The sequence below is a fragment of the Phyllostomus hastatus genome, unplaced genomic scaffold (assembly GCF_019186645.2).
Source record: "Phyllostomus hastatus isolate PE091 unplaced genomic scaffold, TTU_PhHast_1.1 phas_scaffold_585, whole genome shotgun sequence".
Lineage (NCBI taxonomy): Eukaryota > Metazoa > Chordata > Mammalia > Chiroptera > Phyllostomidae > Phyllostomus > Phyllostomus hastatus.
This window is the reverse complement of record NW_025334037.1, coordinates 2,847,432-2,866,149: the sequence shown is the minus strand read 5'-3', so window position 1 is coordinate 2,866,149 and position 18,718 is coordinate 2,847,432. Positions and strand designations below refer to the sequence as shown.

General features: G+C 39.1%; 1 protein-coding gene and 1 non-coding gene across 3 annotated transcripts in view; both read left to right on the top strand.

The window, feature by feature from the left end:
- Nucleotides 1–18,718, top strand: part of GALNT18 (polypeptide N-acetylgalactosaminyltransferase 18) — a 322,614-nt gene that overhangs the window by 230,612 nt on the left and 73,284 nt on the right. For both annotated transcript variants that reach the window (XM_045825818.1, XM_045825817.1), the window contains exon 6: nt 3,784–3,898. In XM_045825818.1, the coding sequence (XP_045681774.1) occupies nt 3,784–3,898 (115 nt within the window). The remainder of the gene's footprint in view (nt 1–3,783; nt 3,899–18,718) is intronic.
- Nucleotides 12,747–12,948, top strand: LOC123810254. The gene has a single exon (XR_006784217.1). It is a non-coding gene; the product is annotated as a small nucleolar RNA SNORA73 family (small nucleolar RNA).

The following is an 18,718-nucleotide window of genomic DNA, read 5'->3' as shown; positions in this document are numbered from 1 at the left end:
CAGTCCACCCAAATGACTCCCCTGTGCAGCCTCTGTTTTATGGATCAGGACTCCCAAAACAGCCATCCCCACAAGCCCCCGTTTCTGTTGGTTAATCACAGAGCGGGCACCTTTATGCTCCCTGCTAAGTCCTGCCTGCTAAACACACAGCCAACACCAGAAGGTGGCCTAGGGGACAGTTCCTGGAATGAAAGAGATTAGAAACTGATGTCACTTTATATTACATGAGGAAGGAAGATTATGAAGAACTTAATTGAAAGTGGGTGATTGTTATCTACGACCACATTTTCCTTGCCAGAAGAAAAATAAACTATATTCATACACATAATGGGATGGAAGAAAACTCCACCTGGCTTCCCTGTGGTTATTTCTGTTACCTATCAGTCAGTCATGTGCCACAGTTTTGGGTTGTTCAGTATTTCTTTAGAGGTCCCTGTGTGCAAGGGCTTTTCATATACATGGTCTTATTTGCTCCTCCTTATAACCTGGTGACAGCTCATTGTGTCAGCCTGTTTTATACCATCAGGAAACCAAGGCTGACAAAAGAGAGTGGACCTGCCAAAGGCTCTGGGTGGTGGAGCCAGGTTCCAAACCCAGGTCATTGTCATCCCCCTAGTCGCACACTCCAGAGCTCAGAATTGGGATGGTTCAGTCCTTCCCCCAGGTCTGTTGAATGCTCCTGGGGACAAATGCATAGCCATGCAACAAGCATTCTTGCAGAAGACCGCACTGATGTCAGCTGCTTCTGTTCAGCTCATCTCCAAATGTATCAGCCGGGTCCTCATAAACCTGCCTTCTAGGTCCTTCACAAAGAATATCATCTCAATCTCGAATTTTCCTTCACCTAATTTTTATCAACTACTTTGCTGAGATAAATTATGTTAATGTAACATTTTTGGAAAAAACATTCCTGGTTTTATCTCTAGATAAAAACAGCCCCACTGAAAGTTGTAGGTTATACAAATTGACCTTGCCCACCTTGGTGCCTGTTTTCGTGGGGCTGAACTTCAGTGCTTTGTCCACACATGGCGCAAGCTGTAAAAAGTGCCCAGAAGGATCTCCTGGTGTGGAGGTCTTTGAGATGGTTGTTCACGATGTCCCAAAGTGACCTTTTAAAGAAGACTGACAAGGAATTTCTTTCAAATTTGCAGCTAGTCAAAGAAAGCCTTGTTACCCGTGAGGACTTAGTGCGATGTTTCCACAAGGGAACTGTAAATCTTATTTCCAAGAACATGTATGTTCATTTTCTGCTCAGCACCGGGAAGCTCAGACAGAGTCTCCTTTGTGGATGCACTTTTAAGAACCGTGAAGGAGGACCTAATATTACATAGGCGTTCTACTAGCCCTCAATTCTGTTGTGAATTTTTGGAATTTTCAGACATTTATCTACTTTATTTTCTGATGTATTTTACATTTTTCTTGTAAGCTATTTCTCATTTGAGGGCAATGAGACAAGGTATAAATCAATAAAACTTTCAGGCTGACGGAGTCCACTTAACACCCCAGCCAGTTAATAATCAGTGGACTGCCTGAGCTGGCCTGTGCTTGTCCCAGAGTAACTGTTTGGGATTCTGCCTTTCCCTGACTGGGTCTGGCCATGTGGGGAAGGCCCCTTCCTGCATGCCCAGAGGTGCCCAGCTAAGTGCAATGTTTCAGGAATGCTGAGGAAAAGGCTGGAACACTAGTCCATCCACCTGCTGAGCTGATGTTTTTAAGTCACGGTCTTTGGAGAGGAGATTCTCTGTGCTTCTTCAGTGCACAGTGCATCTTTTAAAATTGATTTTTGAGTAGCAATTATGTCCCAGAAGTTTTAAAGTGCTTTACTTAATTTAATCCTGTGAGGTTACACAGTTTATTCTATGTCACTGATATGGAATCGGAGCCTCAGACAGGCTAGGGGACTTCACACAGACATACAGCCAGAATGGGGATTTTTCCCAAAGCACTTCAAGGCCTGGGAGATGCCAGGATCAAGCATCTCCCACTAGAGCAGGACCTCAGTCTGCTTTAGGAGAGGCAGATTGAGGTGGATTGACCCACCTGGGTACCTGTGGTCTATGGAAGGTGAAGCCATTCAGAATGAAATGCTGTGATTTGAAAGGAGGAGGGACAGGGACCCCAGGGCACCAGTCTCCACTGAGCAGCCTCCTGCATCAGTATTCTCCAAAGACAGAGCCTACAAAAGAGTTGTTTCTCCACCGGATGAGTTTCCAATTTCAAAGATGGTTGTATTCACTCGTGACTAAGTTTTCCTATGGTCAAAGAATCCTCATTTCTCCATTCTTTTCTCTTACCTTCCAAATCCTTCACCCACCAGCCGACAGATTGCTGTGCAAGGGCTAGAACTGGTAGCAGTGTGCAGTGGAACCATCCAGAGTTATTTGCAAAAGTTAGTGCTCCCAGTAGAGAAACAGTTCACACACACTTGTGCTGATTCACCTGATGTGGGTCACTCCCTGTGAAGTCCTGTGCTGGGTGTCTGCATATAACCAGTGAGCCCTGCACTCACACACTCACTAAGAAGGGCCTTCCAGCTTCTGGACCTATGAGCTGTGGATATGTTGCTCCAGCCTAAGACCCATGTTGAATTCTAGACCCAGATGGTCTATCTAAGGCCTGCCTGTTAAATATCTCCCCCTAGTGTCCTACAGGTACCTTTAAGATCAGTGTTCCCAGCAAGGAATACTTGCTTCTAAAGCCAGCCTTTTCTCTCTACCCCATATTGATGTGTGGCTCCCACCCCACCATCATCCAAGCCAGAAAGGCCAGCTGCCATCCAAATTCCTCCCTCTCTCTTTCTCCTTCATAGTTCATCTATTCCACAGTTCTGCTGATTTTATGTCAAAATATGTCTTCAAATAATTTCTGTCTCCTTTTTAAAAAAGATTTTATTTATTTTTAGAGAGAGGGGAAGGGAAGGAGAAAGAGAGGGAGAGAAACATCAATGTGTGGTTGCCTCTCATGCGCTCCCTACTGGGGACCTGGCCCACAACACAGGCATGTTTCCTGACTGGGAATTGAACCAGTGACCCTTTGGTTTACAACCTAGCACTCAATCCACTGAGCCACACCACCCAGGGCTCTGTCTCCATTCTTGATACTATGGTCAGGTCCTCATCATTTTTCACCTGGATATAGCAACAAGCTTCCCAACTGGATTCCTCAACATCCACCCAACCTCCAATCTGTCTTCCCTCAGCTGCCTGAGGATTAAAATACAGACCTTTAAAAACACAGATATGCTCATACCACTGTCTGCTTAAAATTCCTTGTTGACTCTTCATTACCTATAGATAAAATCTAAATTATTTGCCATGCTATCCAAAGTCCCAGCTGACCTTTCTACATGGGCCAAGGTTAGCATGCAGAATCCAAGTTGGGGAAGGGTTGGAAAGTTAGCAGAGTGCCCAGGTGGAAACAGACTGGCTATGCAGGTCAGAGTTCAGGAGCTGGGAAGCTAGAGATACAGATGTTCAATCCAGACTGACAGGCTGAGCACTGCTTCTATAGGCTAATACCAATGCAAGCTCCATGGGAGTGGTGGCTGGGCCCAGGTCAGGAGCTGGCTGCAACAGCCGCAATGAAACAGACTCCCTGGAGTATCTGGTAAGGGTAGACCTGGGAGGGCTGCTCAGTGAATGAGCGCTGCACCAGCTTTGGTAGCAAAGGAAGGAAAAGAGCCTGATGCTTCTGGTAGGAAGGTACCTCTTCTCTCTCTCCTCTGACCACACCATGATTCCACCCCTCTGCTAACAGCTGGTCCATGTCCCCTCACCCTTGCAGGAGCCCAGCCCTCATTGGCTGCTTCATCGTGGACCGCCAGTACTTCCAGGAGATCGGCTTACTAGATGAAGGCATGGAGGTCTACGGAGGCGAGAATGTTGAGCTCGGGATCCGGGTGAGCAGGGTTTCTCACCCACAGGTCTTGATTCAGCTCCCCAAAGTGTAAATGAGTCTATAGGCTGGAGAAATGGATTTCAAGGTTGAACATCATAGACTGATTCTGCATGTCCATTCCCTGAGTTTGATCCATGTAAGTATGACCAGAGCTAATGGAGATAGGATAGAGACACAGGATGGGACCTACAGAGTTTTTGGGAAGAAAAGGACTTCAGAAACTGCTTTGGCTGGGGGTGAAGACATGGAAGAGCTGAGCTCCCAACTCAAGGGAACAACCTTTTTGTTAAACCCTAACCCTAACCCCATGGTGGTCCTCACTGTCCACTCCATGGGGATCTTTAAGCAGCCTGACACTTCCACGCACTACAGGCTTGCCAGCCCTTGGAGGAAGCCTCATACCTGCTAGTGTTTCTGGCGGTCAAGATGTCAGCCTTCCAAGTGCAGTACAGCCGCACCTGGCTGGTTCCTACTGGTGATGTCCCTCGCACCCCTTTGGCCTTCGTGTCTGTGTCTGGCATCTCCAGTTCCTGATACTCAGTCTCATAAAGACTCCAGCTTGGATACAACTTCCCATTAACTCTGACCCCCTGAGCCCTCCCACCCACATTGGACAGTCAGCTGGCCCCACACAACCTCCGTCTTGCCCTGAGAGGGGACTGTGCACCTTCAATGAAATTCTCGTATCACCTGCAGTGGCCTGATGGGTACTGTGTGAGCCTGACTTGTTGCCCAGACTTAATACTAAGGCTTTGAGGACTGGCAGCAGGAGCAGTTTCTCTGAAACTAAGCTTAGAAAACACTTCCAGACAACTGTTTTCACTGAAACCCAGGGAAATTGCTGTGGAGGCAGTCAAATGCATGGGCTTATTGGGAAGCTAATATATTCATAGAGGACAGTGCCTGCATAATCACCCTCATTTTTAAAGCTCTCCCTACACAGGTCATTTATCCACCACTTGTGTCCTAACCATCTCATTTCAGCGTTGCTCCTGGATAAATGCTTGCCCCAAAACATAATATTTTTCACTAGTAGCTGCTGCCAGGAATTGGCTGAGTGGGCAGGATCGCCTCTAGTCACTTATGCACTCTGGATAAAAATGTCTGGGAACAGAGAAAGGAATTAGATTTGTGAACTCTGCTTCCAACATGTATGTGAGTCAGTCAGAGTGGTGGGAGATTTCTGGCTTCTCCTGGCCTAGATTGTAAAGCTCTGAGTGTGGGCCTGGGTAAGGCTTTCAAATACTTATTAAAAAATCTTTGAGTGATTTTGTGTTCAGCGTGTAAAATGCAGTATGAAATGTTGCCTGGCTTATTCCCCCTTCATCTCTTCCCTCCTACTTTTCAGAGTTAAAGAAAGGTGGCTTTTAAAGCAGGGGCCCAACAACCTATTGGCTGGCTGAGAACAGAAGGTGGGGCCTGTTCATTTGAATGCCAGCCCCCACCCCCCACACACATACCTTAAAGGGTACAGAACCACTGAGCATTTCTAAAATAGATTTTCACATTTTGTGTGGTTATCAGTGTTTTTCTTTCATGTTTTATGAGTTCAAACCACAGGACCTCACTTTCCTCTTGTAGAATCTCCCCTCAATTGCCCATAGGATTTTGTGTAAAACTGAGAGACATTGCTATTCTTACCTCATTTAGTTAGAGGGCACCATTCAAAGTCCTTACCCATTTGTAACACAGAAATAGAGTTGTTTGCACAATTATTCAATACCCACCCTGTGCCAGGGATTGTACTAGGCACTTTACTTATGCCATCCATCCGTAAAACATTCTAAAAAGTAGCTACTATTATAGTACCCCTTTTTTCAGATGAAGAAATTGTGAAATTAAGAGCTTACATATGTTCTCAAGGCCCTACAATTTATGAGATGTCGAGAAAGGATTCAACCCCAAGTCTGTGTGATTTGGAAGACTAGATAGACATACCACAGTGATCTAGAGATAAAAGCCCTTAGAGCTTAAAAAAGGTGGTACTTTTATTAAATTTATTATTTCTAAGCCCGCAACTCAGTGGAAGAAGGAAGAGAGCTGCCACAGCCAAGCAGAACCAAGAAAGAGAAATAAGATGTTGAATAGAATTCACAAAGATTATATAGTTGATGGCTATAAAAATGCTATAATATATAAGAAAACATTCAGTAGCTGGAAAGGAATTAAAAAATTATTAGAGGATGATATAGGTTGAAATTGCATCTCCTCAAAAATATGTTGAAGTTCTAACCCCTTGTACCTGTGAATATGATCTTATTTGGAAATAGGGTCTTCACAGATCTAATTAGTTTAAGGTGAGGCCATACTGGAGTAGGGTGAACACTAATCCAATGTGATGGTGTCTTGATGAGAGACACATACAGACACACAGGAAAGATGACAATGAGAAGATGGAGGCAGAAACGGAAGTTATGATGCCACAAGCCAAGGAATGCCTGAGGCCACCAGATGTTGAAAGAAGGATCCTTCTTTCCAGGAAGGTTTCTTTCCTAAAGGTTTTGGAGGGATCATGGCCAATATCTGATTCTAGACATCTAGCCCCTGGAACTGTGAGAGAATACATTTCTGGGTTGTTTCATTTGTTTGCTTGTTTTCTGGCTTTTTGGTGATCCAGGCTGTGGTACTTTGTTATAACAGCCCAAGGAAACTAATACAGAGATAAAAAATTAAGTGAAAGTAGGCACCTAGAGAAAGCCTGAGTCTATTATATTTGAAGAGCTTGTTGATTTTAAGCTTATGTTTTCTCAATTTCATAGAGTACAGGGAACAAGATATAGAGCCTGAGGCTTGCCCAAGATGAAGAGTATAATAAAATAAGCAGCACCCCCCCCCACACACACAGACAGCTCCCATAAAGCTGGGGCTCCAAAGGCCAATTGTATCAGTATAAAGATGAACTACAAATACTCCTGTCCTCACTCCTGGTGGTAGGTCAAAGATTTCCTGTCTCAGTCTTGTGCTGTGAAGATGAGAAAAAATTGTCTTCTGTGAATCCCTTCCTTGAGTTTATAACTTAAAATCAAAATACTTACTAGTCCAAAAAACCTCAAGAATTATATTTAACTTAAAGTTATTGGAAGTTCTTAAAGATCTGTGAAAGTACATACGATCTTCTCTGGGAAAAGACCCTTTTAACTTGGGACACAAGCTTGCCACAGCTAGACCTCCAAGGAATATGAAGTCAGTTACACACACGCAAACACAACAGACAAGGGAAAAAGAAAGTGCCAAGAGCAAACACCAGCAAAAACATTGGACAGCCAAATTTTGTTTAAAAATTTTTTTATTCCATTTTTTTTAAAGAAAGAGGAGGGAGAAAGAGAGGGAGAAACACATCAATGTGTGAAAGAAACATCAGTGTGTGGTTGCCTCTTGTACATCCCCAACTGGGGACCTGGTCTGCAACCCAGGCATGTGCCCTAACTGGAAATTGAACCAACAAACTTTTAGTTCATAGGCTGATGCTCAATCCACTGAGCCACAACAGCCAGGGCTGGACAGCCAGATTTGATCCACAAAGTCTTCAGGTATCTACTCTATCAGATACATGGTATAAAATAAGTTGTGTAATATATTAAAAAATATTTAACACACTGAAAATATGAATAAGAAGCAACAGATGATAGAAAAAATAGTCATATGAGGATAGAATAGAATTTCAAGCATGAAAAATATAAAAGAATGAAAGTACAAGCTTAATGGATGGGTTAAATAGCTAGATGGACATTGTTAAAGGAAAGAAATAAATAAACTGGACAACAGACCCAAAGAAATTATTTAAAATGAGCCCAGGAAGATAAAGAAAAAATATATTTTTTTAAAAATTGAGAAGCATGTAGAATTGAAGGAGAATATCTAATACCTTAGAATTCCACATGGAGACAATAAAAGGAGATTAGACAAAAGCAATATTTAAATAGATAATCACTGAAAATACATCCAAACTGGTGAAAGACCAATCCTCAGATTCACAAAGTCAGTCTATTCAAAGCAAGATAAATACAAACATATTCACACTCAACATATCATAATGAAACTACAGAATGCCAAAGACAAGGAGATCTTATAGCAGTTAGAAAAAATAGATACCTAAGGTTGATGGTAGAGTAACAGTTGACTTTTCAAAGGCAATAGTAGAATCTAGAAAGCCATAAAATAATATTTTAAATACACTAAGAGAAAATAATGAACATATATGTATACTCATTAAAATATCTCATAAACTAATATAAAAAAGAAAGTCATTTTCCTTTTCAAAAAAATATTTTACTGTTCAATTACAGTTGTCCCCATTTTTCCCCATTGCTCTCCCCTGCCCTGTTCACCCCACCTCCCACTAATAGGCGAGTAAAATTATAAAAGATATACTTTGGATATAAGGAAAATGGTCCCAGAAGGTAAGCAGATAAAAGAATACTAAGTTCACACAAGTAGTACTTACATGTTTAGCTCTAAAGAAATATTGATGGTGTGTAGCACAATAGCAATGTCTTATAGGGTTACAAAAAATTAAAACTGCAATGCACAATGAAAATTTCAAATAAATTGGGAGGGGGTGAATGTAATTAAGGTGTTCTAAAATGCTTATGTTGTTAATGAAGATAGGATACTAGTCGAATTTAAATGTCAATAAAATAAACATATTAAAATTTCTAGAAAAGCCATAAAAATCATAGATAAAGAAAGTCTTAACTTTCAAAGTAATAGAGGAGAAAAACAAGATATGAAAATGATTTAAAAAAAAGAAATAAAACAGGTGGTACAAAGAAAAAACATAAGATGGTAGAAATAAATCTAAATATGTCAGTAAATACACTAAACTTGCATGTACTAAATAGAAAGATATTTTAGACTAGATTTTTAAAATTATCTATAAACTATTTATAAGAAAGATGTCTGAAATATAATACAGAAAGGTTCAAATCTAAATGGATGGAGGGAGTCGTAACAGACAAATGCCAGTCAAAAGGAAGTTGCTGCCCTAGCTGGGGTAGCTCAGTGGATTGAGCAAGGGCCTGTGAACCAAAGGGTCGCCAGTTTGACTCCTAGTCAGGGCACATGCCTGGGTTGCAGGCCAGGTCCCCAGCAGGGGGCATGTGAGAGGCAACCATACATTCATGTTTTTCTTCCTCTCTTTCTCCTTCCCCTCCCCTCTCTCTAAAAATAAATAAATAAAATTGTTTTAAAAAGTTGCTGTAGTTATATTAACATTAGAAAAAATACCATTATAGCATGCTTTAGTATAAAAAAGGGGATTTCTATAAGGTGCTAATATGTGCAATTCATCAGGAATACATAATGATTATAAGGTTTTATACATCTAATGCTACAACCTTAATTTCTATAAACTAAAAATTAACAGAATTATAAGACATTAACAGCTCCACTGACACAGTGGAGGATTTTAATACACTTTTCCAAGTAACTGAAAGACCAACACAATTAATAGTTTGAATCAAATGGGCATATATAGAACATTTCATCTAACAATGGCAAGATTCAACAAATTTCAAGGGATTAACATCATATAGATTATGTCCTTTGACCACAATAGAATTAAATTAGGAATCCATAACCAAAAATTATAGGTGAAGCAATATTTTTGGAAATTGTGAAACATATCTCAATAACTCATATATCAAAGAAGAAATTACATTGGAAATTTGAAAATATTTTGAACTGAATAAAAATACATATACTATATATTACATTATATGAAATGCAGTTAAAATAGTGCTTAAGAGAAATTGTGTAGCATCATATTCTTGTATAAGAAAGAAAAGCTGAACGTTAATAAGCTAAATATATAATTAGAAAACAAAATAAAACTAGACAAAAATAATAAAATAGAAATATGTATTAAAAAGAACTAATAAAACCAAAGCTTGGTTCTTTAAAAGACTAATAAAATTGACTAACTTTCAGTAGGAGAGAGAGAGGGAGAGAGACCAATGTACAACAGTATGAAGAAATTAATAGAAAAATATAGCCTATGAAACTGACACAGGAAAAAAATTAAAAAAAAACAAAATTGTCCCATAACCATTAAAGAAGTTGAATCAGTAGTTTAAAATATTCTCATAAATAAAAAAGTTTCTCACAAGTGAAAAACTAAGACCATTTGCTTTTTTACCATCAAGTACTGCTTAACTTTCAAGGAACAAAATATTTCAAACTTATGCAAATTATTTGAAAATAGACTGCAGAACAGATACTAAATGACCAAGACAGCCTGGGTCTCTTTCTTCTATGACCAAACATCCAGGCAGATCCCCAGGTTTATAGCACAATTCTTGATTTTAGTAGTAGTCTTGAGTCATAAAGAAAAGTTTAAATTGTATTCTTTGTACTCTGTTCAATATGACAAAAGATGCATATACATATCTAGAGATTTATTTGTGAAGTGTAAAATGTGTTAAACTTGAGATATTGAAAGAGGCAACTCCTGAGTTACGTGGAACTGACACAGGAAAACTGATCGGCACACTAGGCCATTTATTATTCCTTGGAATTAAATTCCTTCATATGAATAACCACTGTCTCCACTTTTCTGGAATGGAAACTGTAGAAGGAGGAGGGGAGGGAAAGCGTGCCATCACAACTTGGCCTATGGCCTACCCATGGTGTCCAGATTAGGCAGTTGAATGAAAGAAACCCACTGCTCCCTATCTTGCCTGAGCTGTGGGTGGCTCTTGACTGCATTGAGCTCTTTGAAAGGTATCACACAGAAGAGAGTCTACCAGACAGGACTCTCTGTTGTACCCCCACTTGGGCATATCTGCAAGTCACTGAGTCTTTGGATGTCTGTGCTTTACTTACTTGGGGTTTCTTATTGGCATTTTAGAGTCTCTTTCTTTGAACATTCATTATCATCTGTCTCTTTAGAATATGGTCTGCTATTACAATTCCTCTTAAACAGCGTTTTCACCCCTGAGGCTGACTGACCTTTTATTATATATGCTAAGACTGGACAATTATCTTTATTCTGGCTCACCCAGGTCATCCTAGTGCCAACCTCGCATCTTTTAACTGCTCTTGCTTAGCCTCATCATAAGTCTGGCTGGATGTAGGATAGCTCCCTATAAATGAGTCAGCCTTTTCCCCCTATGCAGCTGAGCAACATCTACAACAGGAGGAAGTCTAGCCAACTCCCACCATGTTTTAGCCTTGGGGTCACCAAGGGGTTGTTAAAGGTGCTCCTTACCTGGATATCCTTATTTAATAGCTTAATGAAGCAGAAATTTGCATTTGAGATTTCTCAGTACCTCAGACAGTGACTTTGTTTTAAATCCATGACATCTTTCTATTTTCCTAGTCTACCAGTTATCATCCTCTCTTGTAAATCTTTCCCAGCCATGGAGAATCTAGGATCTCTGCATGCCCTGGGAAAATGCCGGTGGCTATTCCACAGGGCATGAGGGATGAAGGCAGCAAAGAAGGTATGGACACAGTGGGAGGAGTAGGCTTCACGAACTGCATAGTCACCAGGTATCACAAGTGTCTTTGTCCCTGGACTAGGTTCAGCTGTGGCTTCTGTATCAACTAAGGAACAGTGGTAATGCCTTTCATATATAATTTCAAAACTTGTCTCTATTAAATGCATACAGCAATCAAGTGCTGCAGGCAAGCCAGATATTATTACCCTAATAGTGTTTTAAGATGAAAAATATTTATGTGGGCCAAAAGAGTTAATTAATTCTCATACTTTAGTATCTTGATATTATAATCATTATTTTAACAATAAAGATAATAAGAAATCAATTTAACCACTTTGTAGACTATAAAATGCTCTATCTATACCATATAAAACATATATCCATTATACATGTAGGTATATATGTTGTATAAATATACTACGATACAGTTCATGTAGTGCTTTATTTTTTTAAATATGCTTTAATATACATTATTGTAGTCCTACTGAACTTTTTATTCAGATAACACTCAGAAATTTATATTGTAAGCAAAGAAAATTGACTCAGGCTAACTGAAAGAGAAAAAGGGATGTGTTGGAAAGTCATTGGCTATCTCAAGTAATTAACAAGTCTAGAGAAGCAGATTCAGAAAACAAGCAGAAACAAAGAAAGACTAGATAGCAGAGACCATAGCCAAAGTCAAGTGGTAAGAATGGTCTCTTTAGAATAATATCCTGACCCCCTTGCCATGACTAGATGTCCTACAACTGGATAGTGGGCACTGTTGCTCGAGTATTGATGACACTCACCAAGATTCAAAGTTCTGAGTGAGAGCATAGCGTTGCCTAAACTTAGGTGATACCCCCATGCCTTAGCTTCCAGGGAACAGGGCCACACCCCCTTTCAGTGCCCAGAAGCCCAAGAATTACACTTTACATGTTCCCTAATATAGGAGGGGGATTTAAACTTGGGCTTAAGTGTCCTCTACAAGTAACCAAGTAATATACGGTCTAGGCCAGTGGTCCCCAACCTTTTTGGCACCAGACACCAGTTTTATGGAAGACAACTTTTTCACGGACAGGAGGCTTGATGGGGGTTGGTTCAGGATGATTCAGTCATGTTATATTCAAGCTCACCTCCTGCCGTGTAGCCTGGTTCTTAACAGGCTGCGACTAGTGCCAGTCCACAGCCTGGAGGTTGGGGACCCTGGGCCTAGACTACTGTACTCTATATTCTGGATATTTTATCATAAATGGGATTAAAAAAAATCACTCTGTATTATGGACAATTTCAAACATATGCAAAAATAAGGAGAATACTATTGTGTAATAAATCCCCTCACATCTATCACACAGTTGCAACATTGTCAACTCATGGCCCCTTTGGTTGTAATCCCTACCCCTATCCAATCCTCTCCCAACTCCAGTTATTTGGAAGTAAGTTCTGGCCATTATATTATGGAAAAGTGTTTCAGTGTGCATCTGAGATGGATGGCCTTCCACTCCGTGCTGTACAGTCCCTTCCCACAGTTTCGGAGAGACAGCCGTGTCTGGAGTCTGTACCTGCATATTCCTGCAGCTTCTCAGAGTCCTGTGGACAGCCACCGAGGAGAAAAACTGTGTAGGAAACATCTAGGGTAACAAAAAAGGAAACAAAAATACCATAAGATAGGTGAGGTCTTTACAGAAAACATTACCACAATACTATTTTCAGTTCTAAAAGTGTTGAAAAGAATTCCTTGATACTTGCCCTGGCTGGCTTAGCTCAGTGGATTGAGCAGGTTCGATTCCCAGTCAGGGCACATGCCTGGGTTGCAGGCCACAGCCCCCAGCAACTGCACATTGATGTTTCTCTCTCTCTCTTTCTCCCTCCCTTCCCCCTCTAAAATAAATAAATGAATAAATAAAATCTTAAAAAAAAAAAAGAATTCCTTGATACCATCAGATACTCAGTGTTCACCATTTCCTAATTCTCTCCTAATGTTTTTGTATACAGTTTGCTTGCTTGAGTCAAGATCCAGTTGGTTAATATATCTTTTCAAATGGTTATTAATCTATTGTATTTCTCCTTCATGTGCTTTGTTCCCCCTTGTAATTTATTTTTAAAGAGATCAGGCCATTTGTCCTGTGAAAACTCCCACAGTCTAGATTTTCCTGATTGCATTCCCCCAATGTCATTTAACATGTCTTTCTGTCCCATATATTTCTTCCCAACTGGTAGTTAGATCTAGAGATGTGGGTTCAGTTTTGTAGCAGGAATATTCCATGGGCAGGATTTGTGTACTTCCATCATGTAGTGCGTAATGTCTCGCTGCCTGTCCATGTGTGATGCTAGCAGTCACTGCTGGTGATTGACTAGACCCCCCGATTCATCAGGGGTTGCAAAGTGATAACATGTTCATTTTATTTCTCCTTCCTTATTTATTAGCCGGAATAACTTTTATAAGGAGACATTCACAATCACCCCATTCTTTGGTTTCTCAGAAGTATACCAAAGTTTATTTAGAAGCATCAGAATAAATAATTCTATAACAGCTTTCAAAATACTGATTAGATTCTCTACCACCTTCCAAAGGGTAACATTTAGTTTTTAGTATTTTTAGTACCATTATGAGTTTATATATGTGATATATTTTAATTCATTACATTTAATATCCTTATTGTTTTACAAATTTTCACCTTTGGCCATTGAGATCTATTAACCTAAGTTTCTGAGTTCCTTTGCCTCTTTTTAAAAATTAAATCATTTTTAATTGTTATTCTATTACAGTTGTCCCAATTTTCCCCCTTTGCCTTCCACTGCCCATCCCACCTTCCCTCCCCTGCTCTTCCAGTCAGTTCCCACACTGTCGTCCGTGTCTGTGGGTCCTGTGCCTCTTCAATGGCTTCCCTGCATCAGAGATGTTCCAGGCTCATCTTTGCATTTCCTGCTCCAGAATTGTAATCATCCATTTCCCTAAGGAGTCCAGCTTTCCTTATTTATTTATTTATTTATTTATTTATTTATATTGTTGTTCAGTTACGGTCATCCCCATTTTCCCCCATTGCTCTCCCCTGCCCCATCCAACCCCTGCTACCAAAGACAGTCCCCACCCCATTGTCCTTGTCCTTGGGTCCCTTGTACATGTTCCTTGAGCCCAGCTTTCTTTCAGTGAGCAGTGATATTTAAAACCTCAGTCTTGGTCACTAGGGGTGCTTTTTGCTGCTGGGTTGGTCCATGTTCATAGGTCTTTTCAGTAGTCAGAAGTAGAAATTATTATCTTTGTAGAAATAAAATACCCCAGGCATTCATGATGATCTCTCTATTTCAAATTTAGGATTACTGGGTTTTTACTTAACCTTATCAATCTTACATCTATATTTCCTTTCTCCCATGCCAAAAATTCTGGTTTTTAATGACCCAACATAATTACTTGTTTATTTTACTCCTCAGTATGCACACAACTGTCTCAGAATACTAATAACAACAGTATCATTAACAGTATGATCACTGGAAACACTTTAATATTTTTCACATTTCTCTTTGTATTTAGTTATATTCCACTCGGGATGTACTGTCAAATTACCAGGATTTAAAGTCATCTACAATAGTTCCTCTCTCTGTGATATACTACAACCTAATAAAAAGTCCATTTGAGTCATTTGACTTTTGATTTTTAGGAATAGATTTTTTTCATATTTAATTCTTCATAGTTATTAAATACAGAATTCCAAAGTGAAATATATAAAAGAAAGTATATTCAGAAAAATCTACCTTCTATCACTGCCCTCTTCATCCTATTTCCTCACTACCTTTAAAAAATATTTTGGATTTTTTTTTATTTTACTTTATACTGTAAAAGCTACAGTCGTATGCAGCGTAATGATGTTTTGGTCAAGGACAGACGACGTATATGATAGTGGTCGCATAAGATCATGATGAAGCTGAAAAGTCCCCATCGCCTAGTGACAGAGCGGCCATAGTGTCCTAGCACAACACATTACTCATGTGTTTGTGGTGATGCCGGTGTAAACAAACCTACTGCACCACCAGCCACATAAAAGCATGACACATAGAGTGATGTATAGTACATAATACTTGATAATGATAATAATAAACAACTTTGTTACTGGTTTATGTATTTGCTATCCTATACTTTTTATCTTGATCTCAGAGTATACTCTTTCTACCTATAAAAAAAGTTTGTTGTAAAATAGTATGCCATGTTACTTTGGCAGCAGCCTCATATCATGTCTCGTGTTTACTGTGTCTCTTGCTTGATTTAATCTTGTGTTTCATACAGGAACTTGTTATAGCCTAGGAGCAATAGGCTATACCATGCAGCCTAGGTGGGTGGTAGGCTGTCCCATCAATTTCACGTGTGTGTACTCTATGATGTCTGCACACAGCAATGAAATTGGCTAATGACAGATTTCTCAGAGCATATCCCCTTGTTAGGTGGCACATGACTGTATAAGGAACTATGGGTATATATTCACGTAGCTTTCTTAGATGAATGGTAGTATGCTATGCACACATTTCACTACCTTGTTTTTTTCATGATATACATTTTTTTCTGAATATCATTTTATAATAGTATATAGCAGCAATTTTCAACCTTTTTTATCTCATGCCACACATAAACTAATTAATAAAATTCTGCAGCACACCAAAAAATGTATTACATTTCTTGCTGATTTTACAAAAAATAGGTATAATTTTGATTCATTCACACCAGATGGCTATTGTTGTGTTAGCTATTGTCATTTTTTTATTTGATAATCTAAGGGAAAAGAGGTGAGTGCCTCTAACTAGTCAGATATTGCATGTTTTACAAATTCTTGCGGCAGACCAGTTGAAGATTGCTGGCATGTAGAGATGTTTCTCATTGCTTGTTTTTTTTAAGAGAAGTTTTAAAATTTTATTTATTTTTAGAGAGAGAAGAAGGGAAGGAGAAAAACATCCATGTTTAAAAGATAAATTGCCTCTGGCATGCCCTCACCTGGGGACCTGGCCCACAACCCAGGTATGTGCCCTGACCTGGAATTGAACTTGTGACCTTTTGGTTCACAGGATGGTGCCCAACCCACTTAGCCACACAGTCAGGGCTCATTGTTTTTTTGTCATAGCTGCATAGTACTCCAGTACATGACCATTCCATGGTTTATTCTGCCAGTTTCCTTTGAGAGCATAGTGCTATAAGTAATAGTCTTATACACATGTTTTTCATATTTTACTAGGTTATTATTTTAATAATAGATTGCTAAAAATAGAATTGTAAGGCCAGAAGGCAGAAGGCATGTGTAATTTTGCTAGGCATCATCAACTCTCCAGAGGGGGAGTGCTTTTCCCACCAGGAGTGATGAAGGTGGCTGCTTCCTCACAGCCAACCAACAAAGTATGTTGCTGCATATTTGGGTTTTTGCCAATCTGACAGGTGAAAAACAGCCTTCAAAGCAGTTTTAATTTGCATTTTTCTAATGAAGAGCTAGGTTGAGCAGCTTTTCATATGATTAAGGCCATTTGCATTTCTTTTTCCTTGAGCTTTTCATATCTCTGGCCCATTTTTCTTTAGGATTGTTAGTCTTTTGTCTATTTTTAGAATCTCTTTAACATTAGGGATGGTAATTTTTTGCCTATCATATACATTGCAAATATTTTCTTGCAGTTTGTTACTTGTCTTTTGATTTTGCTTCTGGGTGTTTTGTTTTGTTTTTGTCATGCAGAGGGCTTTTTTTAAAGTAAGAAAATGTATCAGTCTTTTTCCTTCTTGCTTCCAGAATTTAGTCATAGAAAAACTTACCCACTATCAGGTTATAGAAATATTCACCTATGTTTTCTTCTAATACTTGTATGATTATAATTTGTACCTTTTAATCTCTGATTCATTCAAATTAATCCTGATGGATGTTATAAGGAATGGACACAATGTCTTATTTTTCTGTATAGCCATCCAGTTATCCTAACACCTTCTACTTAAAATAACTCCTTTCCCTCACTGGTTTATAATACTGTACTTATTATACACTGAATCACCATACATATTTGGATCTGTCTCCAGATTTTCTATTCTGGTCCCACTGACATGTTGGTATAGTCATGTACTAATAACACACAATTTCAGTTATGTAGGCTTTGTGTTATGTTTGTAAGCCCAAGCTTATAAATGTTTGCAAGTTATGTTATGTTTGCACATTGGAATCTGGCTTGCCCATCATGTATCATGGAGATCGTGAATCCAAAGGAGAAGGTCAGTGAGAGACACAAATGCCATCTTTCTCTCGTCTTTCCTGTTTAGACTATAGAAACTTGATTTCAGGATTTATGGGTACTTGATTTTCATACTGGCACTTGGAATATAATATGTACTCAATTAGCAGGTTTTTAATTTGAAGGCCAGTCAAATATAAGAGAATATATTCTATATATCTTATAAGGTCACAGCTTGAATAGCAGAGTGGAAGCTGTAATAGATGTAGTTATCAATTAAGTGTAAGAAACAGATATTAGAATCATTTAAAAGAGAAAGGAATGCCTTTTGGGATAATTGGATATGTTTAAGGCATGGCTCTTCTTGGTATTACTAGAAAGATAGATGAGATTTATGGTCGTAATACTAAGAGTTAATAGTAATATTAGCAGTAATTATATGTGAACTACTGTCCTAAGTACTTTACATGTATTAACTTAATCCTCGTAACATTCTTGTGATTTAGGTACTTATATTACCCCCACTAACAGGTGGATATACAGAAGCATAGAGAGATGATATAACTTGCCCATGTCCAATGACTGGTAAATGGTAAAGCTGAGATTTGAACCCAAGAAGGATGGCTTCAGAAGACATTGTGCCTTACATAGGTATGCACAGTGTAATGGCTTTCAGTAAGACAAAATTTCTCATGATCACCCATGGGTTCAATCACATATTTACTCATTCAATTTTCTTTAAACACTCACTTGCCAGGTGCTAGGAAACTAGAGGTGAATGTCACGAACCCTGCCTTTTGGTGGCTCTCTGTCCGGCTGGAGAGTGACAACCACCTTACCATCCTCTAAGAGCAGGACTGAGAGAAGATTATAGAAAATGTCATGAGCTTAGACTGGATCTTTTGACCCTCGGTCCAGGTTGACTTCAGGGACTTCCCGTGTTCTTTGACACACCAATGGCAACTGTAGTAAGTACATGACCCCGAAAACCTGTTCACACTTTTTCTTGTGATATTCCTAAAATTCTTTTAAACAAAAAATTATACTTTTTCCAAACTGTGTAATAATAGAGGTAATCAACACAAACTAAAGCAACAAATAAAAACGAACACAGTAAAAATGTTTTAAATTAAAAAATTGATTGAAGAAATGAATAACAACATCATTTTCATCTGCCAAATTTGATTGAGGAAAAATAAACTTGGTTGAAGTCA